Source organism: Arachis ipaensis, chromosome B4 (assembly GCF_059453495.1).
Source record: "Arachis ipaensis isolate K30076 ecotype BB chromosome B4, ASM5945349v1, whole genome shotgun sequence".
In the NCBI taxonomy this organism is placed as follows: Eukaryota; Viridiplantae; Streptophyta; class Magnoliopsida; order Fabales; family Fabaceae; genus Arachis; species Arachis ipaensis.
The window spans coordinates 146,967,426-146,994,698 of record NC_142439.1 but is presented as its reverse complement, the minus strand read 5'-3'; the positions used below and the strand labels follow the sequence as shown (position 1 = coordinate 146,994,698).

The 27,273-nt window shown below is 33.4% G+C and overlaps 4 protein-coding genes across 4 annotated transcripts; 1 reads left to right on the top strand and 3 right to left on the bottom strand.

Annotated features, from left to right (window-relative positions):
- Window positions 1-634: 634 nt before the first annotated feature.
- Window positions 635-9,640, bottom strand: LOC107635640 (ABC transporter B family member 6). Its single transcript, XM_016339164.3, has 11 exons — window positions 8,863-9,640; window positions 7,158-7,212; window positions 6,852-7,027; window positions 6,550-6,750; window positions 5,944-6,203; window positions 5,545-5,855; window positions 5,212-5,432; window positions 4,764-5,104; window positions 3,497-4,284; window positions 3,167-3,408; window positions 635-2,429 (listed from the first exon to the last, which is right to left on the bottom strand). The coding sequence occupies exons 1-11, from the start codon at window positions 9,235-9,237 to the stop codon at window positions 1,200-1,202; spliced, it is 4,200 nt and encodes a 1,399-aa protein (XP_016194650.1). The 5' UTR covers window positions 9,238-9,640; the 3' UTR covers window positions 635-1,199.
- A 1,762-nt stretch (window positions 9,641-11,402) lies between these two features.
- On the top strand, window positions 11,403-13,877 carry LOC107635638 (psbP-like protein 1, chloroplastic). The gene is made up of 7 exons (XM_016339161.3): window positions 11,403-11,561; window positions 11,646-11,748; window positions 12,214-12,294; window positions 12,419-12,624; window positions 12,801-12,872; window positions 13,287-13,383; window positions 13,567-13,877. The coding sequence occupies exons 1-7, from the start codon at window positions 11,499-11,501 to the stop codon at window positions 13,668-13,670; spliced, it is 726 nt and encodes a 241-aa protein (XP_016194647.1). The 5' UTR covers window positions 11,403-11,498; the 3' UTR covers window positions 13,671-13,877.
- A 307-nt stretch (window positions 13,878-14,184) lies between these two features.
- LOC107635639 (large ribosomal subunit protein uL23) lies at window positions 14,185-15,895 on the bottom strand. Its single transcript, XM_016339163.3, has 4 exons — window positions 15,835-15,895; window positions 15,576-15,623; window positions 14,655-15,021; window positions 14,185-14,428 (listed from the first exon to the last, which is right to left on the bottom strand). The coding sequence occupies exons 2-4, from the start codon at window positions 15,589-15,591 to the stop codon at window positions 14,344-14,346; spliced, it is 468 nt and encodes a 155-aa protein (XP_016194649.1). The 5' UTR covers window positions 15,592-15,623; window positions 15,835-15,895; the 3' UTR covers window positions 14,185-14,343.
- Window positions 15,896-17,904: 2,009 nt separating this feature from the next.
- Window positions 17,905-21,885, bottom strand: LOC107635637 (protein-tyrosine-phosphatase MKP1). The gene is made up of 3 exons (XM_016339160.3): window positions 18,825-21,885; window positions 18,533-18,718; window positions 17,905-18,056 (listed from the first exon to the last, which is right to left on the bottom strand). The coding sequence occupies exons 1-2, from the start codon at window positions 21,306-21,308 to the stop codon at window positions 18,662-18,664; spliced, it is 2,541 nt and encodes an 846-aa protein (XP_016194646.1). The 5' UTR covers window positions 21,309-21,885; the 3' UTR covers window positions 17,905-18,056; window positions 18,533-18,661.
- Between the last annotated feature and the right edge of the window lie 5,388 nt (window positions 21,886-27,273).

Below are 27,273 nucleotides of genomic sequence, written 5' to 3'. Positions count from 1 at the left end.
AGTCAATATACTTAGTGAGAAAGTGACTGTGTTGACTAGCCTCACAATTTTGTTGAGATCAAAGCATGATTAATTTCTTTAAATACTTTTTAACATAATCATTGGTAATCAATAAAAATATGTTTCTGACGACATTTAGTAAGTTTATAAAATATATACTGATAGAATAACTATTTTTTAGTAGTTATCATAAATATTCATTTTTTTACATCATATATGGTGTACCTTAAGTTTAATTCATTTATAGAAAATTTCATAATAATGTTTAAAAGGGATTGAAAAATCATGGGCTTCACCCGTAGACAATTATCAAAAATATTTTTAATATCGAAATACTTAATTCAACATCAGATAATCGTTGTAGTGTATATAAATATCAAAAGAAGCTCGAGTTAAAACTTGGCAAAGAGAAGAAAAATGAAATAAGGATTTGTTTGAAGAGAACTAAAATTCTTGAAACGTAACGTGGAAACGACAGAAGATATTCTAAGCACCTGCTTCATAGGATTGAGTATGCAAAGCAGATCATGAAATGGGACATTTAGTGCACTGACCTGTCTTATCTATTTCAGTATTTCTACAATTGAAGCTTGTGTTTACAATTGAAACCAAAATGAAAAGAACACACATTGAATTCAAGCAGCAAAACTAATGCCTTCTAAACTATCATTGTATATATACAGAGGTTACATCTTTCGGATTCTCAATTTTCTACAATTTTCACAGATTCAAAAATATAAAACAAAATTACAGTTAACAATAAGTTCATCCATCATCCACGGTTGAGTTAAGGAGAGTGAAAAAGTAGTGACCTCAGCAGAACTAGTGTGTTGATTCCACCCCCTCTCTAGAGAAACCAAATCAATACCATGGATACATTACACCTTCGTTCTAAGTTTCATGCTTCCAAAAGAATCCAACCACCCCAAATCCACAAACCAACCAAACTCCAAAAATCCTATCTTTAATTCCTACACATCCTATATCCCTAATACAGTATTCTCTTCCTATGCCTACCAGTGCTGTGTGCTAACCCGAGCTCCATTTTGGCCGTCGACCCACAACTTCCACCTGACATTCTCGGAAAATCCATCAGGTGCAAGAGTCCCCAGTGATTCAACTTCAAGCAGAAAATGAAACTATGCTCGTGAACCAAACATTAGTAGCAACACAAGTTACTCACGTCACATTGTTCCAGTCTAAACAAGCCGATGCTGACGCAAAGCCTTACCAAAATGAGGTTGCATCAATCGGACATACAGACCATTCTTAGCCATCAATGAATCATGAGTCCCCTCCTCCACTATCCGTCCCCCATTAAGCACTACGATATTGTCCACATGCCTCATCATTGCAGCCCTATGCGCAATTAAAATGGTGGTCTTGTTCCCCATTATTAGTGTGTCTAGAGCTTCTTGCACCACCCGGCTTGACTCGGATTCAATTGATGAGCTTGCTTCATCCAACAACAAGATAGGCGCATTTTTCAGCACAACCCTCGCAATTGCAATTCTCTGTTTTTGTCCAGGAGTTAAGTCAACACCTCGCATCCCAACGTGAGTGTCATAACCATGAGGCAAGCTGCTAATAAAGTGATGGGCATTTGCTATTCTTGCAGCCTCTTTCATCTCAGCTTCACTGGCATTGTGCCTTGCATATATGATGTTTTCCCTTATGGTTGTTGAGAAGATAATAGGTTCCTGCTGAACCAGGCCAAGGTGGCTCCTCAGCCATCTCAAGTTGTATACCTTCAAATCCCTTCCATCAAGTAAAACTTGGCCAGAAACTGGATCATAAAACCTCTCAATCAAAGATATAATAGTGCTCTTTCCTGACCCAGAAACTCCCACAATAGCAACCGTTTGCCCACCATTGACTTTGAGACTAAAATTGCTCAATACCAAAACTTCTGGACGAGTTGGGTAACAGAAATCAACATTTTTTAACTCAATTCTTCCATGTACATTGGGTGGCTTCAATGCTGAGCTATCATCAGGATCAATTTTAGGCACACGATCTATGATATCAAACACTGATATGAGAGACTTCCGTCGTTTAAGGATGTAAGGAGCCAATCCAAAAGGCTCTACAAGCGCAAATGTCGCAAATGAGAAAACCATATACTCCTTGAGTGCAGTAGATAGTTGCACATAACCATGTTTTACACATCTCCCAGTGTACCAAAGTAGAAGGGCATTACAAGCAAAAAGTAGGAACTGTGAAAAGCCAAATGCAAAACCGATTGCCATCCCATGAAGAAAGCTCTTCCTAAATATTTTCTTCAACTGCAGCCTATAAAGTTCCATTACCTTATTACCAGCACAAAATGCAACAACAGTGTAAATGTTTCTAACTGCATCTTCAAGAACCAAAGATGCCTTTCTATGCATTTCCTGTATGCCCCTTGAAAATCCAGCAAGCCACATCTTCTGCAATATCCAAAACAGGCTGTTCATTAGTTGTATGTTTTGAAAAAATTAAAGCAGATAAACTACCGTGCTATTATTCTTAGACAGCTTTATTAAATTTATAGGGTTTCGCTATCTTGTACCCTAAGAGCACATGTTAAGAACACCATAAAAAAATGTTTAACTAAAAGTTATTGAATATATAACACTTTTTTTTTTTACATTTCCAATACATCCTGTTGTACCTCTAACTTTTCCAGAGAAGGTCCATCAACTAGTAAAAACAAATTAATATTCACCAAGGTCAAAATAAAAAATCATTCAAGACTGACAATGAACCCAACCACACAAGTGTAAAATGTAAACTACCACTCAACCATGTAAAACATTGATGCTGCAATGAATAAATGCAACAAATTGGTTCAAATTGGATTGGATTTGAATACCTGACACAGTTCATACATTTATACCTATTATTACTATTAGCCACTCAAATATTATAAACCTAGTTTGTAAAGAATGAACCGAATGGAAAAAAAAATAAAGAAAGAAAGAAGGCCATCAGCACAATTTGAGACTAGAATCTATAGATCATGTTTCATTCATATTCTGAAATTTGTGATTAATTTTCTATAAATTATAAAATACCAAAATCACTGGATTTCGTTAGAGGAAAAATTTGCAAAGATACCATTGACATGATGGAAGTTCAAACCAACCATTGAGAGATATATTTGAAAAAAAGTGCAAGTGAATACCTGGGCAATTGCAGCAACACAGAGAATTGGAAGGGTTGCAAAAGCCACAAGTGCTAACCGCCAGTGCAGCAAGGCACCAATCAGAAGACCAACAATAATTGCAGCACTGTCCTGAATAAATATAGACAGCCTATTGCTAAAAGCAGCTCGTACAAAAGTAGCATCATTGGCCAATCGCATGGATAAATTGTCAGCACTGTTTTCCTCATCATCAAACCACCCAACTTCATTGCGAAGCATGGCTGCCATATAATAGAAACAGGTTAAGTACTGCTCATAATTCCAGATTTTTAAAACAGGAAAATAAGGCATAGAGGAGGATTAGTGCACCTGAGAACATCATTCTCCTAACCCTTTCTGTCATTTTCTCCCCCATGATACCAAAGTAGAAATGCTGTAAAAAGTTGGCAATTACTGTCACAATACCCATGCAGCCAATGGCCAAACACCACTTGTTTACCTCCCATCGTAAGTGATGTTCTTTATCAATATTATAGTAAGCTGTCACCACAAGGCCAATTACATAAGCAAGAAGAGGATTGAAAGAACCAAAGATAGCAGCACCTATGCTTCCTAACACAGCATAAAGCCACTCAGCGAAGCTAAGCTCAGCAAGCTTCCTAAGTGATGGTGGTTTTTGATGCCTTGTATCCTTCAATTTTCTCTTTTCAGCTGAAAGATCATCAGAGTAACTCTGCGTTCTACTAAAAGTCTGCGAATGAGAGCGTTCACTCTTGGGATCAGATGTTAAAAGGGGAGAAACAGGAGATTCTGGGTCAGAACCATTTGATTTTTGACGATGCAGAGACTGCACATCAAGCTTGGGTAACTCTGGAAGTCTCATCTCAAAACTATCCTGCCTTCTTATTGATGGCTCCTTATCTGCTCCATCAAGGGCCTGACCATTTTCCACCATCTTCTCAGGTGGTGGGCTCCGGGCCTTTGGAGATTCAAGCAAGTTAAAGGTTCCGTCTGGAGGGCGGGATACATTAGATACTCTTTGAAGAGAAGGTGACTTCAACATTTTAGGGGAGGATGGTTCCTTGAAGCTATGACTTGCTGAAGAATCCTTCTCAATTTGAAACGCTGCAGTCTCCTTGTAATTTCGAACAGGCATCCTGGATTAGTATTTTGGAAAAAATAGTGAGCATGATACATACCTGCTGGGAAATTTTGCACAACATTCAAAATATAAAATATTAAATATTGCAGTTCAGCAGTAGTTGAATGCACTAAAGATGAAAAATGATTAGGAGTCCTAACTTATCTTCCTAATTTCTAAATAAAGAAAGTTTTGAATTTTTATCTTTTTTTACCTTTTCAAGAAATAACATTTATATTTGAATTCTTATTCATTTAAGTATTAGGAGGATGAATTAGGACTCTCAATCATTACTCTTATCACTATTGTTAGTTTGCTATCGTAGTAAAATCATTTTCTTAACTAACTCCAGTCATTACCATCGCGTATTAAATTTTGGAAAACAAATAAAAGGGCAGTCTAGTGCAAAGCATCCCACATTACGCAGGGTCTGGAAAATATATAAATAAATAATGCATGTCAAAGGAAGGAGGATGATTTGTTCTAGTATTGGACCTCTTGGGAAGTTTTGCTGCCTCTTCACATCGAAGAAGCTCTGCATATAAGCCATCCAAGGACAATAATTCATCATGAGTACCCATTTCAACAAGTTGACCTTCCTCCATAACAGCGATATAATCAGCATTCCTTATGAGACTAAGCCGTCGAGCAATTATTATTGTTGAGCGTCCCAACATAAGTAGGTCCAAAGCCCCCTGAACAGCCCTCTCAGCCTCAAAATCAAGACCACCAGTAACCTCATCAAGTAGAAGAATTGATGGATTTAAAAGCACAGCTCTAGCAATAGAAAGTTTTATTTTTTGCTCTTCAGTCAAAGCCAGACCAGCCCTGCCAACCTGAGACAGGTACCCAGGTTTTGGAAATACCACTTGGTCACAAACAAGGAACAAACTGAAAATAAAACACAACAGCCATAGGCATAATCATGTCAATCAAGCCTCACCTGTGTGTAATAACCTTTCTCCAATGAGCTGATAAATGTATGTGCATGAGCTATTTTAGCAGCCTCTTCAATTTGATCCATGGTGGCATCCCTCCCATAAGCAATATTATCTCTTATACTCAAACTAAGCAAAGCAGGCTCCTGGGTGACTAGTCCTATTTGGCTCCTAAGCCATTCAAGTTTCAAGTTCTTGATGTTTTCTCCATCTAGAAGAACTTCCCCTGAACCATGGATCAGTAATTATGATGTCAACTTAAATCTGCAAATGACTAATATATGCTTTTAATGAATAGCAAAAATGCAATTATACAATATCAGAGGTAAAATGATTACCTAATGTAGGATCATAGAAACGCTCCATTAGTGGAATAATACTACTTTTCCCAGAGCCATTTCTGCCAACAAGAGCCACAGCTTTCTTAGCAGGTACACTAAGATAAAATCCACTCAAGATAGGGATTTCAGGACGAGACAGATAGCTGAAATAAACATTCCGAAACTCTATATTTCCTTGCACAGAATCAGGAGTAATGCCGTCATGATCATCAGATGAGGATGACCGGCTTATCATCTCAAATAATCTATAAGCAGCAATTCTCCCCTGATCAAAAGAGTAGAAGTTTGTTGCTGCTTGATTCAATCCCCTTGAGAAAGAAACAAAAGTAAAAAGTTATATGTAAAATGATTAGGATATAAATATAACGAAAATATAAAGTAGGGAATGATACTCACAAGCCACTTAGAATTACAGCAAACAGGGCTGTTATAATTTCACCACCATGTGCTTTTTCATGTATAACCAAGAACCTTCCAACCCAGAGTTGCAATGCACAAGAACATATTGCAAGCCCATATGTAAATCCAAGACCAAGCCCTTGAACAAGACTTATTAATATACCATATCTAAGAGTAGCTTGCAGTGATGTTGCATAGGAATACTTGGCCAATGTTTCATTTGTGAATGCATACAATGTCCTTACATACGAAACTGCCTGCATCACATGAAATTATCCACACTGAGAACACTAAAAGATAAATTCACCCTTCTTTACTCTTCAAAATGAAAACAATAAAAATAAAGTAAGGACAAAAACTGAAGCATATCTGATTTTAAAAACAAAACCATTCATATCCATTTCCTTTCAAACTATAGAAGTGAAGTGAACTTCAAACTCCTCCATGTACAATCAACATATGGATTCCATGGAGACAACTATTTTACTTTTTTGGATAACACTGATATTTGTTAACAGATTCCAACTTCATTACAAAAACATCCCCCAAAAGGAGGAAAACATTTTATTCAATATAAAGGCAGAGTTAGATACAAAAACTAACCTGTTCGGCAATGCTAGCCGCTTCAGCATATGCATCTTGAATATTCTCTGCAAGTCGGTGGAGGAATATATTTGATATTCCTCCAGCAGCAACAATAAACGGACCTGTTGCTAACGTTATCAGAGCAATCTGCCAACAATTTATGAGTCCAATGACAAGACCACTGAAGAACGTAGCCATATTGTGAATATAATTTCCAACCTGTATCATCACCACACACAAATAAAAGTATTAAAGAAGACTTATAGAGAATTCTCAGCAAATTAGTTAAATGAATATGTGCATAATCAAGGAAGACATACTTTTTCACTAAGGGCAGACTGAATAAGCAGCACATCACTCAAAACTTGACTTACAATGTCTCCATTATTTCCATAAGTATCAAAAAAGCTCATATCTTGATTTAGTAACACTTGAACATATTTTGACCTTATGACAGCAGTCTGCCGTTCTCCAGTCAAAATCCAGCAAGAAACCTCTATAACCCAAAACACAGTTTTTTAAAAAAGGAGAGAGGAAAAAAACATTAGTATACTATACAGAAAACTAGAAGGCTGTCTAATGAAACACATTTCTCATATTAAGTTCGATAAACATTTAACTTTTACCAATCCAACCAGCTGCAAAAACTCCCGCGGCAATATAAACAATGGTTAAAGCAAGCTGCATGGGAAACAAAAGAGATAAGTTAGCAGAAGTTCACTGTTGACATCTTCCAAATTCTATACCCCAAGCTCACACAAAACTGAACATAGTTCCTTCTTTGAAATTTCCTCTTTTCAAATAAAGACAACAAGAGCACATGATTCAGGAAGCTCTATCAAGGAACAAAACTTCTAGTTAAATGTTTTGTCCAACACTGTTCTATTCTTAAGCCGACTCTAACCAGCAAAACAAGACAAGGCTGTTGTTACTTGGGGTTCAACACGTTATTTAGCTGAAATTGGGTCCTACTCCCATTTTGATATCTTTTCTAGAATAGCACGATGTTCAAATCTTCAAAGGATTTGGAATTCATATCTTACCCATGGAGGGTTAAGAGGTATGGGAGGCAGGATGCCCTATTTAGAATAATGTAACAATATAAAGGGATTGTCATTTTTATGAATTATGGCATCTAATTGCACACTTCCAAGTTATGTACCCATGTATGCTATCAAACCCTAGATATGAAGTGTGATGCCAAGACCTCTCCAATAAACCATCCTGCCTTTCGTTATTTTTTAAACTTATCCATATCACCTGAAATTGAACTTCCTTATCAATTCACCCAGCAAACCCAAATCCGTTAAATCCAAACCATGTTTCCATCCTTATATTCATGAGTTTAGCAAAGTTGATGCACTGTAATTAAATGGTCAGGAAGGTGATATAGAGGGGAGGGCACTTTCAAAGCTCATCCCTTATGTCAGACATTTCACGTGGCAAGCTCCAAAACTCAACCAACTAATGTCAGCTTGTTCCTGTATCAACTCATTGAGTTTAACTTGAACCAGCAGTAGGTGTGAAACTACATATAACACACATACACAAAGACTCAATAATCTGAGGACACTATTTGTGAATTACTATAAAAGGATAGGCAAAAATATCTCAAAATACTAAACAATCTAACCTTATAATGTACAGTTGCATACAGCCTACACACAGTGAAGAACCTCAATAAAAAATAAACTGTGCAATTACCCAATGCTACTTTGCACCAATTCAATGCTACAAGTGTAAATATGAAAATAAGGAGTTTGTGTAGTAGCAGCACCACCAACAAAAAAAGAAAGAGAAGCGAGAATGAGCAAGGCCACGGCAAACTCAGCATAACCGGATTATTTCCTTGAGCACTTGACTGTCCAATTAATTCCACCAACAATCAGAATCAATGGTCCAATGTTCTAGAGAATCTGGCAAGCAGAAGTTTTCAAGACACCCAGTTTCTTGCCAACATGAAAACAGAAAATATTAATAGTGTACATCAGGTTGCACAGCCCCTAGCTAGCCCCCTACCTAATGTTGCTGCAGCATCAGCAGCAAGAACAACAACCACCACCAAATTGAAGACACAGTTTAATGTATACATAGCCTACTGCTTCAGTATAACTTCCTCAATCAACTTTAACCAAATTATCAGAAGTGAAAACCTACATGCCAAGTCCAGCTAACAACAAAGCCATTCCACAATTTCAACGAATAAATATTAATTCAAGCTTCAAACACATGTTCACGTTCAACCTCAATTAAAAGCATTATCCGAAAAACCAAATTGAGAGAGGGAGAGAGAGAGAAATAGGGTTTTGCAGATAGAAAAGACGATCTAACCTCATTGAACCTGTGAAACAGCTCGTGCTTAGGTTCCACCAGCACATGTATGATCTTCGCGAAATAGTGCAGGTAAACGACGAGGGCGGCGCCGTGAGCTGCGGCGGCGACCGAACCAGCAGCCATGAGGAACCAGTCGAACCGGTCAGCGCAGGCGAAGAGCCTCGAGAAAGGAACCGCCGCCGGCGGAGGCTCGACCTCCTCCGGCTCCTCAATCTCCTCATCGACCTCCACCTGCTGCTGCGACGCGGAGGTCTCGGCGCCAGGGTCAAGGTACGGCGACGGAGACTCCGGCGGCTCCGAAACCTCCGAAACTGGCGTCAGAGGTTGCACGTGCGGCGGGGACCAACCGAACAATCCTCTCGAAACCATCATCCGCCTCTCTCCGAAACACAAAAACTCTCAGATCCACGCAAAGGAAATGGGAAAATCCAAAAAATAAAAATCCTGCAAACTTATTTCAGTTTATGTATTCTCTTTTTCGTTCTTCTCTTCCGGCGAACGACGTCGTCCTGGCTTTTTGCCGGCACCGCCGTCGCCGTATTCTTATCGGCCTCCTCAGGTGGCGGTGCGCGGAGGAAATGCTCCGTCGATAACGGTTTTTGGGAGAAATATGATAACACGCGAAATTTGTGAACTCTCTCTTTCTCTCTCTCCTCGTTCTTCTTCTTCTTCTTCTTCTTCTTCTTTTGGGGATTTTTTCCCTTTTCTTCTTTTAGGTTTAACGGTCAAACGCCGGCGTCGATACGCTTAATGAAACGTTTTCTTTTTCATCTTTGCCACCTATTTTTATTAATATTTGTTTTTATAATAATTATTAATTAATTAATTTGTTTTGTTTCATGAGCTTTTCTGTTTTTTCCTTTTTATTTTACTTTTTTTGCTTTTTTTGACACATAGATACAGTCATGCAGTGAGTGTGCGTTGTGACGGCGATGTTATGTATGCGGAGCTGGAAAAATTGGACGAGGGACATTTTGGTAAAATTGTAGTCAATGCTGGTGGTTAAGTTGGTGTTGAAATTACGAATGGACCCCTCGCCAATCGTTGGAATGAAATGAATTTAATGGGACTTTCGTTTAATTACAAAAGTTTCTCTTAAAGTCTTTTATTTTATTTTTTGGATTTAGTTAATTTTAGTAGAAATTTTTAAATTTTATTTTAATAAATAAAAAATAAATATATTAAAATTTTAAATTTTATATCTTCTTTTTATATAAATTTAAATTTATATTTTTTAAGATATAAATTAGCTAATTTTTTTTCTAAATAAAAAATACATTTGATTTTGATAAAGTATAAAAAATTTTATATAATTATTTAATAATATTTATTTTTTAAATAATTTTCTGAGTAATTAATATAAAATAATTATTTTTATTAATATAATATTATATAATTAGATAAAAACATAAAAATTATTTTATATAAAATTAAATTCATAAAAATGATTTAGTGAAATAAATTCAATTTTTTTTACAGTTAATATAAAAGGTGTGTCAGTTTTCTTTGTTATTGGACTCTTTTGCCCTTACTATAGCTCCAAATATTAAAATTTGATCCGCTACGGGGAAAAAAAACAATATATGGTTTTCCTTTGTAGACTCTTTGACTATTTGATTTGACTTTTCCAAATATCTTCTTTCCCTAAACATTAAATATATTTGTTTATTTATTTTTAAAGTCTAATTAATTAGACTACAAGTTTTCTTTTATTTTAGAGTAGAATAGTATTCTTCATTTAATTATCAAAGGATAGACATGAATATTAGAGGTAAGATTTTAAAATAAACTATTAAAATAGTAGTGATTTATAATGTTGAAGTATTGACATATGAATTTAATTAATTTTTTTTCTTATCATTAATATTTAAATACTATTATTAAAGTCTAATAAAGTATTTTAATGAAATTTTTTCAGCATGAACTATTTCATCTCAAAACTTGACTACTTTAGTGATTGTTATGTTTTTCAACAACATGAACACACTTTACCTAGTACTTTGTTTTGTACTAAATGTCTAAATTACATATTACATATTCCCAAAGGAAAAAAGAGAAGTAAATATGGCTACGTTTGTTTCTCAGAACATGACAGAACAAGACATTGAGAAGAAGACATAAGAGACAAAGACACAAAATTTTATGTTCTTGTATTTTGTTTGGTGATAAACTAGAACAAATTATAAAAATTTAATTTATTCTCAGTTTTTTTTATTCAAAAAATTTGAGATGAAAAATATAATAATAAAAAAATATAATTATGAAAAGTTAACAAGAATAATGAAAGAAAAAATGAAAAATAAGTTATATCTTTGTTAGTGTCTCCGTGTCCTTCCTGTCAAGATGGACACAAAATACACTAATTCAGTGTCTTTTGACACATTATTTCTGTCTATGTCTCTTCTGCCAAACACAATTTTGTGTTGTTGAGTCCCTATCTCAATGTCCTGGCTCTGTAAACAAACACAGCCTAGCCTAAGATATGGAACATCCACATGGACACTAACACACTATAGCATAAAAGGATAAGTCCAAGTCACAAGGGTTCTCCTCCACCACAAAGATAGAATGCATTAAGAATCAAACAACACTAGTTTCACTTTCTCTTTGCATTTTCCAAAGCCATAATAACAATGGCTTCCCTCCAGAATTCTCCTACACTTCACCAAACCCTCTTCCATAATTCTTTCCCTCAGGTACACCATCCTCTCTCTTTCTCTCTTTCATATGTTTTAGCTTTGTAGTTTGATTCAATCTCTTTTAATTTGTGCTTGTTACAGAAGCATGGTGCTTCTCGTTCCTCTAGAAGAGAGAGCATTTCTTTCATTGTCAAAGCTGCACAAGTTCCATCACAATCTAATTCAACAGGGTCACTTTCCCAAGGTCAATTTTTGTCTCCCTTTCACAGCTATCATTATTTCATAAAATGTTGTATAGTGTATAGTGTGTAGTGTTTAGTGTATAGTATACATTTTATTGTGACTTGAACTTTAGAATTAATCTGTTTGTTTTTCATCATTGGCACTATCTTGCTGTCTTTTTTTTTTTTAACTTCTAAAAGGGTATGCAAGGAGCTCAATGAACTTGTGTCTGCCAACAATTTCTCCTTTTATGATTTTCTAATCAATGAAAACACTAGATTAAGGTGTAGTTTAGAAAGGTGATGTCGATTTTTCGTACAAACCAAATGCCTAATAACAATGTCAATATGGACTGTAGTGAGAAGTAGGATTTTGTTTATTTTTCTTCAAGAAAACTTAGCATAGCATGATAGGGAACTTAGGTAGAAGATTTTATGAATTCTGAATTGGTATAATCTTTGTCTAATCTCTTGTGACGGTTTGGCAGATAGACCTGGAAGGCGTCAAGTAATCGCCATTGGTTCTACAACCCCTTTGGTTTTTTTGTTCAACCAACATTCATACTCCTGTAAGATTGCATTTTAAGCAGTTGAGTTTTCCATATGTTGGAAGTAATTGCATTTTCTTCACCTCTTAACTTACCTAAATGCCGATGCCTGATATATCGTGGATTTACGCTTGATATTGCTCAGTTGCTGCAGAAAATAAGAAAGGGTATCTGCCGGTATTGGATAAGAAAGACGGATACCAATTTCTCTACCCTTTTGGATGGCAGGAAGTAGTGATTGAAGGTCAAGATAAGGTGTTCAAAGATGTCATCGAACCCCTTGAAAGTGTTAGTGTAAATATGATCCCAACCGGCAAACAGGATATTCGAGAATTCGGGTCCCCTCAACAGGTTTGCCTTGTATCAGTGCAAGTTGCATTGTGTTTATAGAACTATAATGAAATACACAACCAACCGACAAACAGTTACCAAATTTAGAAACAATCGGAAGAAACTGTTTAGGCCTTCTCTTATTTTGATATCTTGAACCGAACGAAAGGAGTTATTCCTTTTAGTTTGTTTTGTAGGTTGGTGAAACTCTAATCAAGAAGGTTTTGGCTCCTCCAACCCAGAAAACAAAGATAATTGAGGCAACAGAGGTTTGTTGTTCAGCTATGAATTCTCTTCCTTTGTTATGTTCTGCTAGTTTCATTTCATTTTGAATATCAAACTTTACTGAGGATATATAGTTATTTGAAGTAGTAAAATATTATCAGTTCCTTTACTGCCATTGGAAATTTTGGATTCCATTCAATCCCATCAGTCAGTAAATTTTTTATGCAAGTTGAAGCCAGTATATTTGTCACATGATTCTTATGGAATTTGTCCATGAATGATATGAGATCTTGCTAAATGAAAATTTTCTAACACACTTTTATGTTGTCATCATATTTCTTTGTCATAAGACTCATTCATTCATTTCTTTCTAACTTTTGGGGTTTGAGCTCTTATATATATTTATACAACAACTACAAAACACTGATCATAGCATGCACCATCTTTTGATGTTACAGCAAGATATTGATGGAAAAGCATATTATCGATTCGAGTTCATAGCGCAAGCTCCGAACTATACTCGGCATGCTCTTAGCACAGTTTCCATTGGCAATGGTATGGTTGGATCCTTACTTTTGAATGTGCCAAAAAGTGTGAGTGACCATAAAATAGAGGAAACACTATTGAGTGGTGAAGAACAATTAGATTCATTATTAACTATAACATCATATGATTTTGTTCCTTGTGCTATTGAGTTAAATTCTTTTGAACACACTCTTGAGTTGTTAAACATTGCAGGTAAATTTTACACATTGACCACAGGAGCAAATGAGAGAAGATGGGGGAAGATGAAGGACAGACTGCAGACAGTTATAGATTCCTTCAAGATTTTCAATGTTTGATAATATCACCATTTATAACCATTTTGTATTAGAGATAAAGAACTCTTCTATAAGCGAGAATGTTCATTTTGGAGAGTTCAGTGTCGATTTTGCTTATTACAAATAGTGTATGCTGAATTGAGCAATGCATTGTACAAAAAGAACAAAATATAACTATTATTTGTTCCCCAAAAGGATAAACAAAAAAAAAATCGAATTTCAGATAAATTGGTGCTTTGCATTTTATTCATTTCTATTGTTATAACTGATAATAATTTCATGGAATATTTTACATCAGAACCACACATTCCCTATTTGGCTTGTCCTAATTATAACTTTCTGAAATTGTGATACAAATACGTGGCTAATATAACGGTTTCAGTTAGGCATAATCAAAATAACTTTTTCATCCAATATTATTGGACCAATAAAACCTGTTACTAAATCTAAATCTACCATACAAGGCAAAGCACCTTATGCTGCAAATTAAACACTAAGAGTGAAAATCAAAAAGTCGATCAAGAACAGATTGCCATGGTATAAAATTGAGTTCATAAAACAACTCCCAAAATTGAATAGACAATTCTTTAGTTGATACATATGGATAACAAAGTCCTAGCAAAAGGGGCATGTATAACAAGAACAACTATCTAAGCAACCATTGATGGACTTTTCTCAAATAAAGCAGCACAACTTAGATTATGCCAATTTTGTTGGCTACATCCAAAGCGTCGTAATCCGGAGTCAACCTCACATAGGCTTTCTTCGTTCCGTCCGGCCTGCATACAAGGAAATGAAAAGTTTGTTAAAACATTATAACACACCCAAATATTATAATCCACACAACGAAGCAGTCTGCATTCGATTAACATAAGAAACACAATCTTGTAACATTGACATATAAATGATTAATATTAGTATTGTATTAATTCTAAGGATGCTCGAAAACAGCAACTAGCAAAGTTTACATGTAGCAGAATTGAAATGCTTTGTCTTGCCCGTTACCTGATCAAAGTATTAACTTTCTTGGCCTGAATATCATACATTTTCTTGACGGCATCTTTAATCTTCTTTTTGTCAGCACGGAGGTCAACAATGAAAACCAGTGTGTTGTTATCCTCAATCTTCTTCATTGCAGACTCTGTGGTAAGAGGAAACTTAAGAATCTGATAATGGTCCAACTTGTTTCTTGGTGGTGCACTGATGCGAGGATACTTAGGGTTCCTGTCCTTCTTGAGTGTCTTTGGTCGGTGAAATGTGACTTTGGTCCTGATCTTATTAGCTTTCTTTTTAAAGACTTTGCCACCTGATTTAACAGCCTTGGCTGCCTTCAAAGCCTGAGCTTTGGGATCAGCCTTTTTGGTATTATCAGCTACACAAGAACAACAATCTTGTTAGATTCACTATTTTAAAATGATTTCCAATATTTGCTCCTATACCGCTAAATCGACGTTTATAAAAATAATGCACTAAACTACTGTATTGTCAAGCTTATATAACACATTGGGGAATCTGTCAAGATGAGTGCTGAACATAGTGCAAATCACAGTATACACAAAACTAAGAAATTGTTTGCCAATGTCTCAGCAAATACTCCAGAAACAAGTCTAAAGAGAAAAGTATAAGAAATTATAAAATGGTTATCATTAGTTCAGGTACAAACCAAGGAAATGAGCACATCCATGTCCTGTAAATTAGGTTCACTTATTCATATTCTAAGTTACTTATCAGTGTTATGTACAATTCAAAACTCAGAGCCCTATTGACCAAATACCAAACAAAAAAATAAAATAAAATAAAAAATGGATAACAATCAACCAATTAACATTAGCACAAACACACAAAGGCACATTAAAAGGAAGATAAAGTATGTACATGAAAATTTGGACAATAAAACCAATAAAAAATGTTTAAATTTGAAATTACCCTTAGCGGGAGCCATTGCAAACGCTCAGCTACCCTTCTAACAAGCTCCTGCACATGCATATATCGATAAATTGAATAAACCCGTTAAAGCATAAAATAAGGTTAAAAAAGAGGGAAAATACAGAAATCAATGAGAACTTCAAATATTCAAATTCAACAATGGCTCCTCTGATTCAGTAATAAAATTTATGGGTGACTATAACAAATCGTATAGGTAAGTGCATGTGAATCTGAATCAGTTGAAAGTAAGAAAGCTTACAGTTGGAAGAGCTGGTGCAGCTGCTGAAGATTAGGGTTTTGGATTTGTGAACATTACGTGGATACGAGATTTATACAGAACACGAAATTACGGGAATAACCTTGTCATCGCAGTGACCCGAAACATGAGTTTTGGGCCCCTGTTCGAATCTGTTGTTGAGAGCGGCTATGGCCCATGAGCCCCAACAAAGCCCTTTTAAAACTATCTCAACTACCCTTACCAAAAAAACCCACAAACCAATTTGGGTTCGACAGTAGTCAGCTCACTTGTCCAGTGTCAGGAGTCTCTTACGGGTTGAAGAATATCGTAAGTATAAAAAAAAAAACCCACAAGAATGAAAGACCGTATTTTTCCGTTATCGAGTGTGCGAGTCAATACATACAAGGACACTAAGTCATATACAAAATGAGATATAAACAAGATATTGTGTTTTGAAATACTGGAGGAAAATATATTTTTTTATTTTTTTATTATTTTTATTATTAAATTTTTATAATTATATTTTTTATTTTAAATTTTGTATCAAAAATAAAGATAAATTAAATTTTTTAATATTTATTTTATTTTTATATTTAATTTATCACTGAATAAAATATAAAAATATTAATTTTTATATTTTTATCATTTGTATCTTATTCTTAATATCTTTTTTTTTTTAAAACTAAACGCAGCCTAAATGATTGGTTCAACTACTTAAATCAAATATAACTAAAATATGTAAAATGATATTACAGTGTATATAGATATATTGCACATATAGCAAATTTTACGAAGTGTTTAACTTTTAAGTTGTGTTTGTTTTCGAGAATAGAATAAGACAAGATACTGAGAACAAGACATAAAGAACAGAGATATAAAATTTTGTGTTATTGTATTCTATTTGGTGATAAACTATAATAAATTATAAAAATTTAATTTATTCTTATTTTTTTCATTCAAAAAATTTAAGATAAAAAATATAATAATAAAAAATATAATTATAAAAAATTAACAAAGAATAATAAATAAATTATGTTCCTTGTTAGTATCTTTGTGTCCTTTCTATCAGGATGAACACAAAATACACTAATTCAGTATCTCTAAATATAATATCTCTATTCATATCTATTCTGTTAAATACAATTTTATATCTCTCTATCATTATCTCAGTGTTTTGTATCTGTAAACAACCCCAGCCTTAACTATTGTTCTTAACATTGAATCAAATATTGTGATGGTGTTAGGTATATATTTAAGGTAGCAAATAGTTGTATGTATAAATTAGCGAAAGAATAGGACAAGTTGGCATTTAAGTATGACCGCTTTATGATGCGGTGCCTAGTTTTCTTCAAATTGAGATGTCAGCGGTAATGCAAGTATACAATTAATTGCAAAATATAAATTGAGAGTTAAATGGCTACTATTTGTTCTTTATTATAAATGACTCTATCCAGTGTAAGAATCTGGAAGGATGCAGAAACAAAAGAAGCTCAAATCTGTCTCGGTTTCTACGAGTTTCGAGATTTTTTGTAATTAAATTTCAAATTTACTCTTAGCTTTTAGTTTAATATAGAACCTTTTTTTTTTTAAACTTAATTTTATCTTTTCTTATAATTGGTAAAATATTTTTCTTCTCTGAAAAAAAAAACAGCAGTAATCTGCAAGACTACTAGTACTCAGCAAACAACCCATTTTTTATGATTTTGTCTAACTAAATCAATCTTTAATAAATAGAAATTAATATACAACTTTCGTCTCTTTCATGATTAAAAATAATAATTAAATCTTACTATGCACAACACACTTTTTTCAAGTTTGTCCCTTTGTGGTAGTTCACTATTTCATTTGTTATTTGCAGCATTAAGATAATTTTTCCCTTTTAATAGTCATGTTTGCCATTTCATTGTATCATAAAAGGTATTTCCATTTTAAAAAAAAAAATTTACCATAGTTTCTTTTTTTCTCCTTTACATTTTAAATCTCTTAGAATACCATGACTACTTGACTAGCTATTAAGGAGTGTGATATCATCCAATCTCTTTGTTTGAATCTAGAAATTCCTGATTCAGGGATATATGAAGTAAAGCATCATGAGAGAAAGCATGAACATTTTTCTTTAAATCTAATAAATGTGAATAAGCAAGAATTTTCTATATGCAGAACATAAATGTCCAAATTGAAGGTGTAAAAGCACTGTACAATAAGCTGAACTAGGATCATGGACTTGGCAAAGTGGCAACCTCCTGCAACCAACAAGCAACAAAGTTTATTATTGGTGGTGCAAATATCATTTCTCTAAATCGAAAACAAAAACTCTCAATCTCATTATTTTGAAATGACATGATTGTCTGCAAACTTATTATTCCCTCCCTGAACATAAGTATTAACAATAGTTACATGAAGTTGTTATTCTTGAAACTATCCATCAACACAAAATACATTTGAATTACCATTTCATGCAAACGTTCATTAGTATTTTTCATGCAAAAAATTAAACCAGCAATGCTAAAGCTTTGTCTTTTCTATTGAGATTCAATAAGAATTTCAAAATCCACACTTGCAACTAAGTTTAGAATAGTTAAGTTAGTTCTAAACATGTTATAAACAACACAGAAGATTTAAAAAAACAACTATTACCATGATATAAAAAATCAAGATTAATTGATTAAGGAAAAATATTTTGAACTAGTAATGGAGATTGTAGGATGCCTATCAATACCTCACTTGATATCTTGTCCCAAGGGAAGATCAAAATCAGAGAATGAAAGTGACGTAGGTAATCACAGCTGCATACGCAGTAAAGGTTATGCAAGTTATTGGAGACGAGGGCTCTGCTACTATCCTTTCGCTACAATGAACTCAGCAAAGAGTGGAACTCTCGTGGTTCTTCATTCTGTCTAACAACCTATTCACAAAAGGAATTTAACAATCAACATGTTATTAAAAAGGAGTTATAGTTATAGCAAGGTGTGACAAAAGTCAAACTTGATAAAAGAGAGATAAAGGCATACCTTGACAATAGTATTCTTCGGCAAACTTAACCGTGTAAGAACATCACAACCAATTCGATTCCAGTCAAATTCTCCTACAAAATCTGACTTCATACCTCTGATTAACTGAACCCGTGAAGCATCGCAACTGAAAGACCTCCCTATCCAAAAATATAAAATGTTTCCCTCATTGACATCAAAAGTTGGAGAGAACACAACAAAAGCAGCTTTAGATTCCAGATGACTTGCACCAAAAGTCTCGATCTTTTCTAAATTGGGCCAGCGGTATACTAGAGTTTGGGATATCTTGCACTGCAATGAGCCATCCCCATTATGAAGTGAATCTGATGATGTAGGCTTCAAGTATCCACTTGAGGAACCATATATTGACAACTCACTAGACTTTCTAACGGGCAAAGAATCCTTGTAGTCCACATTAATTGAATTAGCGCCTGTGTCCTCGACACGATTGTTAGTTCCACAAGAATTATATGTACTATCTGATGGTTGCGAACAGCTTAAGTTGCCATTCTCAAGAACCCCATCCTGTCGATTAGCATGCAAAGGCAATGGTTTATCTGTTACCTCTGTTTTATCATTCATTAGAGGCAACTGCAAAGACTTTGACAAACTACCCCTGCGTTCGGCCAAGGAAGATGATGGTTTTTTCAAAGGCAACGGGGCTGGGTGAGAATGAGGATGTGACAACTTGAAATCACAGATATCGGCACTATTAGATACTGGTTGGGAAGTAGAACTTTGCAACAGGGTCAAATTAGAAAACTTGGACAAAGATGAAGACACTGGATTGGCAGTCAAAACTGCAGAGTTATCTGGGGAAACCTCTGACAAGAACTTCAAATGAGAATTGGAATCAGAAGAAACAGAATCTGGAGAGATATACGAGGGCGAAGATGATGATATAGATGATGAGGATGGAGATGAAGTTTTTGTTGAATGAATACACAACATGGAATCGGAATAAACCCTTGGGAGGGATGACTTAGGGGCTGTGACAATCTCCTTCATATGAGAAGAGGAAACTTTACGCCTTAAGGCACTCCAACTACTCTCTCTTGCAGGAAGATGGGTTTCATGTTCATCCTCTGATGATGGAAATGGTGGCACAAAACCTCCAACAATAGCTTTTTGGAAAACTTCATAATCAACATCATAGGAGCCCACTTTCCTCTCACCCGGCCGAACCTTAGCACTTGATTTGAAACTTTCTACTTTACTGTAAGATTTATCCATCAAAGGCAAGAACCTTGAGAAAACTTCCCAGAAGTCAGCAGGTTCATGAGCTTCCCTAATCACTTTAACGGGTCCTTCCGCTTTCTCATAGCGAATAATCTGACCAACAGCACCTCTGGCATCCCTTTCCATGATGGGATCACACTTCATACCAATCCAAACAAATATTGCAGTGGGAATATGTACAAAAAAAGCTCCCCTGGAGTCCAATGCGGAAGGCGAAGGATCCGTTAACATTTTGGGGACGAGATGCAAAGGATCATAAGGCGAGTGTGGAGCCATCCTATACATCCTAAGCAAAGAGGTAGGGCTAAGAGGAACTGCATGCACCCTCTTCTGGCACTGCAACAACTGGCAAGCAAAACCCATATTCGGATCGGCAATACCCCTTGCAGCCTTCACCAACTGAAAAGCATCATCAAAGCTCTGTCCTTCCCTCCACATGAGGTATGCAATCACCAACGAAGTAGACCTAGACACACCTTGACAACAGTGCACAAACACCCTACCACCTTGTTCCCTAACATCCTCAAAGTAATCAAACACATCATACAAGATACTAGTTATATCCTCCGAAGGACTATCCTGAAGCCACAATGTTCTATACACAAAATCAGCCTTAAAATACTCGGGGCACACAAAACCAACACAGTTCAAGATATGAGTGATCCCATTCTGTTTCAATATATCCCTATTCTTAGCAACAGCATCACCACCAAGGTAAACATGTTCAGCAACCTTTGAACACTCCTTATCAAAAAATGCAATTCTATCCCTCTTCAAGAGTCCACTAACACCATTATTGTTACAACTATTATTATTACCACTACTATTACTGCCATTATTGCAATTCCTATCATTGTTCATCTGAATTGAGGAGAGATCAAGTTTCAACCTTTCACCAGGGTTACCTCTCATGCCGCCACCAGGGGTCAACGGCGGCTGCGGGGGCAACCACTCCCCAATGTCATCAGAGCTCGCCTGCGGCCACTCATCGAGGCTCCGCCGGGCTATCGAAAGCGGCTGGAGGGGCGGCAGGCTCGACCGGGACTTGGAACTCTGCTGCGATCGCGGCGTAAGTGGCGGCGGACAGAACTTGCGATTCTGGCCGGTGACAGTGTCTCCGCCGCAGGAATTTGGATCCGCCTCACCGGATGGGTTATTGCTGGAAGCGGTGCCGGTGCGAGAGGAGGACCACGACGCCGACCTCCAAAACACTCTCCGGTCACCAGCATCGTCGTTTCCCACCATGAGAGAAGAAAAAAGGGATTTTTGTGAAAACCTTAGTAAGATATGTCGGGGGAAGAACCCTAGCAGTTAGATTTTCAGGTTTTTTTTTCTGCTATGGATAAAAGTTAGGGATTAAGCGATATTTAAGGAATCGGAGCCAATTAGGGTTCTGCATTTGAAAATAGGGGAGAAAAACAGAACCCCAGTTAGGGTTCGGGAAATTAGGTTACAAGGAGAAAATTGATCAATGGAAACCGAGTCAGAAATCTTCAACTGAAAATTTTGTTGAAGGGTATTTGGTAAAGGGAAGGAACCGTCCCATGGGTACGATAAAGATGAGATTTTTCTTTTCTTATTCCATTTTTTTCTATCTTTTGTTGATGTAGATAAGAATGAAAGGATTAGGGATTTGAGCGAAGAACATAACAAAAGGGAATTTTGGAATTTGGACTGAAATTTAGAGAAGGGTGTTACTCTTAGTTGAGAGAAGGGAAAATGGGGAAAGTGGTGTGTTTATAAGAGAAATAGAGGAGGGAAGAGAATGATGAGTGAAATAGTGTATTTTGTATATTGAGTGGGACTTTGAAGAACTTTAAAATGAAATTTAAAAAAAAAATTATATTTCTTAACTACTAAATTCTGATTTTAAATAAAAATAAGATGGTGAGGTACAGTCGACTTTACGTAAAGTTGATAGTAAAGAGTTGTTAGATAAAAAATTAGTCAAATTAGTCAAACCATCTAACGGCTCTCAACTATCAACTCTACGTGAAGTCGACTGCACCTAAGTTTCTACCTAAAAATAATATTACGTATTTAGATTTTTTTATCAATTTAGTCCAACTAAATTAAATAATAAAATTTAAAATAATATTAGTCATAATTAATTTTTATGATGTTAAACAAATTTAATTAATTAACAAAAAGACTTAAACATATAGTATTATTTTTTAATTAAATTTTATCTATAAAATTAGAGTTTTATATATATATGACTTGTACTATTTCTCACTTAGGAAAAAGAAAAGGTCATTAATATTTAAAACCCAAGTCTTCTGCAAATTCTTAAACATCATTGAAACACAATTGTCTTAAGTAAAGATGTGATTGTGGTATATTGTGAAAATTTGACCATCTAAAAAGTTGAGAGATAGTGATGATGAAAATGATTTGTCTTGCAATGTAAATTCAAACCCTAATAATACAAACCCATATGATGAAAAACCTTCACTTTCATATGAAACAATCAATTTATTCCTTGGTTTTGTTTGCAAAACATCATTCGTAGAGGTTATTTTCAAGGTTCAAGGAAAGTTATATTTATATTTTGTAGAGATAAAATTTATGCATATATAGTTAGAAATTTAATTTATTTTATGCATTTATTTAGTGAACTTTTGTGAACTAATATTACTAATATCTTTTCAAAAAAATTTACTAATTCCAACATTTGATTATAAAAATTAGCACCATTTGTTGGCGTATTTTTTTTTTTACATAATTTTAATAAATACTTCGTAGTTTAATTTATATTCTATATGGATAAGCGATTCATAGTTTATTTTTGGTATTTATATAACACAATTGTTATACATTATTGGTAAATCATAAAAATTATTTGAATCCAAGACCAAAAATTGCAACATTTCTTCATTGACCTTTATTATTATTTTTTTCCTTGTCTCTTTTCTTAACATGAGTGCATGAGGGTTGATTTTACCCATGCGCTTCTCCTTTGACACAAACAAAATAATTTTGCAGGCAAATCATTAAAATAAATTAAGGGGATCAAAAAATTACACGAATAAGTCAAATAAAAATTTTTTTCATGAATCAACTAGTTCACATTTTTATATAGTTCGAATCAACCTAATTCGAATTCTATACATGTAGATGAAATTCGAATTAGGGTAATTCAAACTATATAGAAATGTGAACGAATTGATTCATGAACCAATTTTTAATTTGACTTATTCATGTAATTATTTGATCCTCTTGACTTATTTTAGTGATTTACCTTAATTTTGCAGAACCATAAAAAAATGGATCTAATATATATTATTAAAAAAATTTCAAGTATACTAATATATCGATATTTTAATAATTTTTAACTATTAATTTTAATTATATATACTATATATATTATATATATTTTTTATAATTAAGATTAATTATTAAAAATTATTAAAATATCAGTCCATTGATACACTTGAAAATTTTCTTATGTTATTAGGTACTTTCCTAAACTATTATTTTAAGAGTCTCCTAGAATAGTAGAATCTCATATTAGTATCAAACTAATATAGAATGTTTAAATATATAATAAACAAAAGAGTTTGGTAGTGATATGATATGTGTAGCTCTTTGCCACAATGGCATGGAAATGTTAATGACACGATACTATGGATTAGATCATCAACATGTGTATTATGACATACTATATATAGATACATATATTTTAATACAAAGTTGTGGGTTCACAATCTTTAGATGCACTAATGAGGGTTACATTCATGCCTTGTCATATAATTTTCTAGTATATGATTATATTATTCTTTCTATTATTCTTGTCTTTTTTTTCTTAATGTTACTTTATAATATAAAAATTTAATAATAACTCTACTTGAGTAAATCAAAAGGACTAGCAAAGTTGATAGCTATTTGCTCTAAATTGTAGTAAAAAATACAAATTTGCTAATTTTTTATAATAAAAAATATAAATATAGATTTCGGTGAATCGATGTAATTTTTAAGAGGTAGATCTCGATAAGTTTTAAGAGACAGATCTCGATGAGTCAGTGCAGTTTTTAAGAAGTAAAACTCAGTGAGTTAATATAGTTGTTAAGAGAGATTTTAGTGAGTCGACATAACTTTTAAAAAGCAGCCAAAACTGTCATCTGATTCATGCCTCAACTATTGTGTTAAGAGGCAGATCTCTGTGAGTTTTAAGAGACAGATCTCGAAGAGTCAGTGCAGCTTTTAGAAAGCATATCTCGGTGAGTCAATACAGCTGTTAAGAGACAGATTTCAGTGGGTCAGTGTAGCTTTTAAGAAGCAGCCAAATCCGTCATTTGATTCATGACTCAGCTGTTGTATTAAGAAGCAAATATTGGTGAGTTTTAATAGGTAGATCTCAGTGAATCAGTGTAGTTTTTAAAAGACTGATCTCAGTAAGTCAATGTAGCCTTTAAAAAACGAATCTCGATGAGTCAATATAGTTGTTAAGAGACAGATTTCAGTTAGTCGGTGCAGCTTTCAAGAAACAGCCAAATCTACCATCTGATTCATGTCTTAACTGTTGTGTTAAGAGGAAGATATCATTGAGTTTTAAGAGACAGATTTCAGTGAGTCGCTGTAACTTTTAAGAGACTGATGTCGGTAAATTAATGTAACATTTAAGAAGCGAATCTCGATGAATCAATATACCTGTTAAAAGATAAATTTTTGTGAGTCCGTACAACTTTTAAGAAGCAGCTAAATCTGTCATCTGATTCATACATCAATTATTATGTTATGTTTCAGTAATCTAAAATATTTTATTCATCTAAATATATGCACCTCCATATAAATATAATTAAATAAAAAAATATTCAACTCTAATTGTATTTCGTCAAATTTAAGATAATCTAATATAAATTATTTTAAAATATACAATGTATATATAAGGTAGAACGTCCATAAAAAAACATGTCATCTATCATAATTTTAATACCTCTTATCTAACTACTAATTTTATCATCAAAATCTCTTTCAGATATTACTTTCCTTCAACTCAAAAATTGTAAATAATTAGAAGTTTCTATCCCCTAAAGATTTTCGTTAATCCAGATAGTTATTGAACAATTTGTACGTGTCAATTAGCAAGTATATATAAACTAATATCATGAAAATATATATAATATAACAATCTACATAATTGGAGGAATCAATATTCCTTTATGACAATCTATGACATGGGCATGCAGAGTTTTATTATCTATAAAGAGGTAGTTATTTAATTTCATTGGTATTGTTGTTGCAACATAATTAAGCAGCATCAACTACTCGTGAATATGAGGGAGGACCAGCAGTGAATCTAGACATTATGAAAAAGAGACAAGTGTTCCCACTCAATTGCCTTGTTCTTCAGGTTCAGGGCAATGACTAAATTAAATCCAAGATTATTTCACTTCTCACTATTTTGCTGCATCACAGGTAGCATGTGTTATCCCATATCATTCATTACTCTTTTTATAATAATATTTATGTGACAAATACCTTGTTTCTTTAATAAAAAAATATGAAAACTCAGGTGCAGTCGACTTCACGTAAAGTTTATAATTGAGAGTCGTTAGATGATTTAACTGATTTGACTAAATTTTCATCTAATAGTTCTCAATTATCAACTTCACAGAAGTCGACTGCACCTGAGTTTTCACCTAAAAAAAATAGTTCAAGTTGTACTTATATTGTAAGGGATTTTTTAGTCCAACATTTTAATCTCTAAAAGCAATTTTAAAGACAATCCCGCTACGTTATCAACAGTATTTCTACCAACTTCTGTCAATTCTGATTTATAACGGTATTTAATAAAAATGTCTTTATAGATGTGTCTAATAAAAATATTTTTTTTTATGACCGTGTCTAATGAAAGTGTCTTTATAGATGTATTTTCTAGATGTATTTTTTTATACATGTGTTTAAAATATAATAATTAATTATTGTTGGTAATAAGTTAGCAGATAGTATATTAGTACCCTATACTTTTCTTTTTAAAGATTATTTCTATTACAAATACAATTTTTTAATTAATTTTATTGTCAATAAATAATAATATTTGTCCATGTATAAAAATCAGTCACGTAACTGTTAATAAGTATATATAGACAAATTAATTTCTGTGTAATAACTAATAAGCAATACTGCATCAATTTGTAGTTATTTTTAACGCTGATATTTATATTTATTAATATGCTTTTTTAGATTTTTTTTTAGGAATTAAATTTAAAATTTTATTTTTCTTTTTTAAAGTTAGTTATTCTTTTATGAAATTAAAGTATTCAACTAAAAAAATTCTTAGAGACAAATTTAAAGTATTACTTGTGACACAACTGAAAATTTTGAAAGTAAAAAATTAAATGAAAAATTAATTATTTTATTTATTCAATAATTGCCATAATTAAATAATTAAAAATATTTAATAATAGGAAATAATCAAATTTTGTTTTATTTAATATTTATTAATTATTATTAAAATTAATAAATATTAAATAAAACAAATTTAAAATTTTTTTATATTTTTTATATTATCTTTAAATAGTGTACATATTTAGGGTTAGATTTGAGCCAAAACCAAAACATAGGGTGATGAAATTAAATATGGGTCAGAAGCTGAGGTGGCTTAACAGTTTGGCATATCAACCTAGCTCCATTGATATCAATAATTTCTCTTTGTTACTGTTGGTGACATAAAAGGTGACCTGAAATTCAAAACTACTACTATTTGTTTAGTTGAACTCCTATGATGGTTGTTAATTTCTGGTCTCCGGAATTGTAATAATGTTGATAACCAAATTTCTTAGTTTTATAAAGAAGTATTATTGAAACTTGAGTGTTAAAACGGAAGATCCATATAAAATCAGTGGATTTAGAAATTTTATAAGAGGGGTTAAATTAAATATAAAATAAATTAAAATATGACATAACAAAAAATTAATAAAATATAATTTATAGTATATAAATCAAAATTAATAATTATATTATATAACAATTAACATTCAACTATTTACTTTAAGATTTTGGTATTTTTGAATTTATTCTTGATATTTCGTATAACTAAAATTATTAATTTATCATCTGAAATAAATTTTAAAACATTCTCTTTTTCAACATATACAATCATATAATCTGTTAAAAGTTCGTCTTTCATCTTGTTTTAAAGTATTATTTTTATAATTTTTATTGTTTAAAAAATTTATTCAATTATTACTGTTGTCATAGAAAGAGT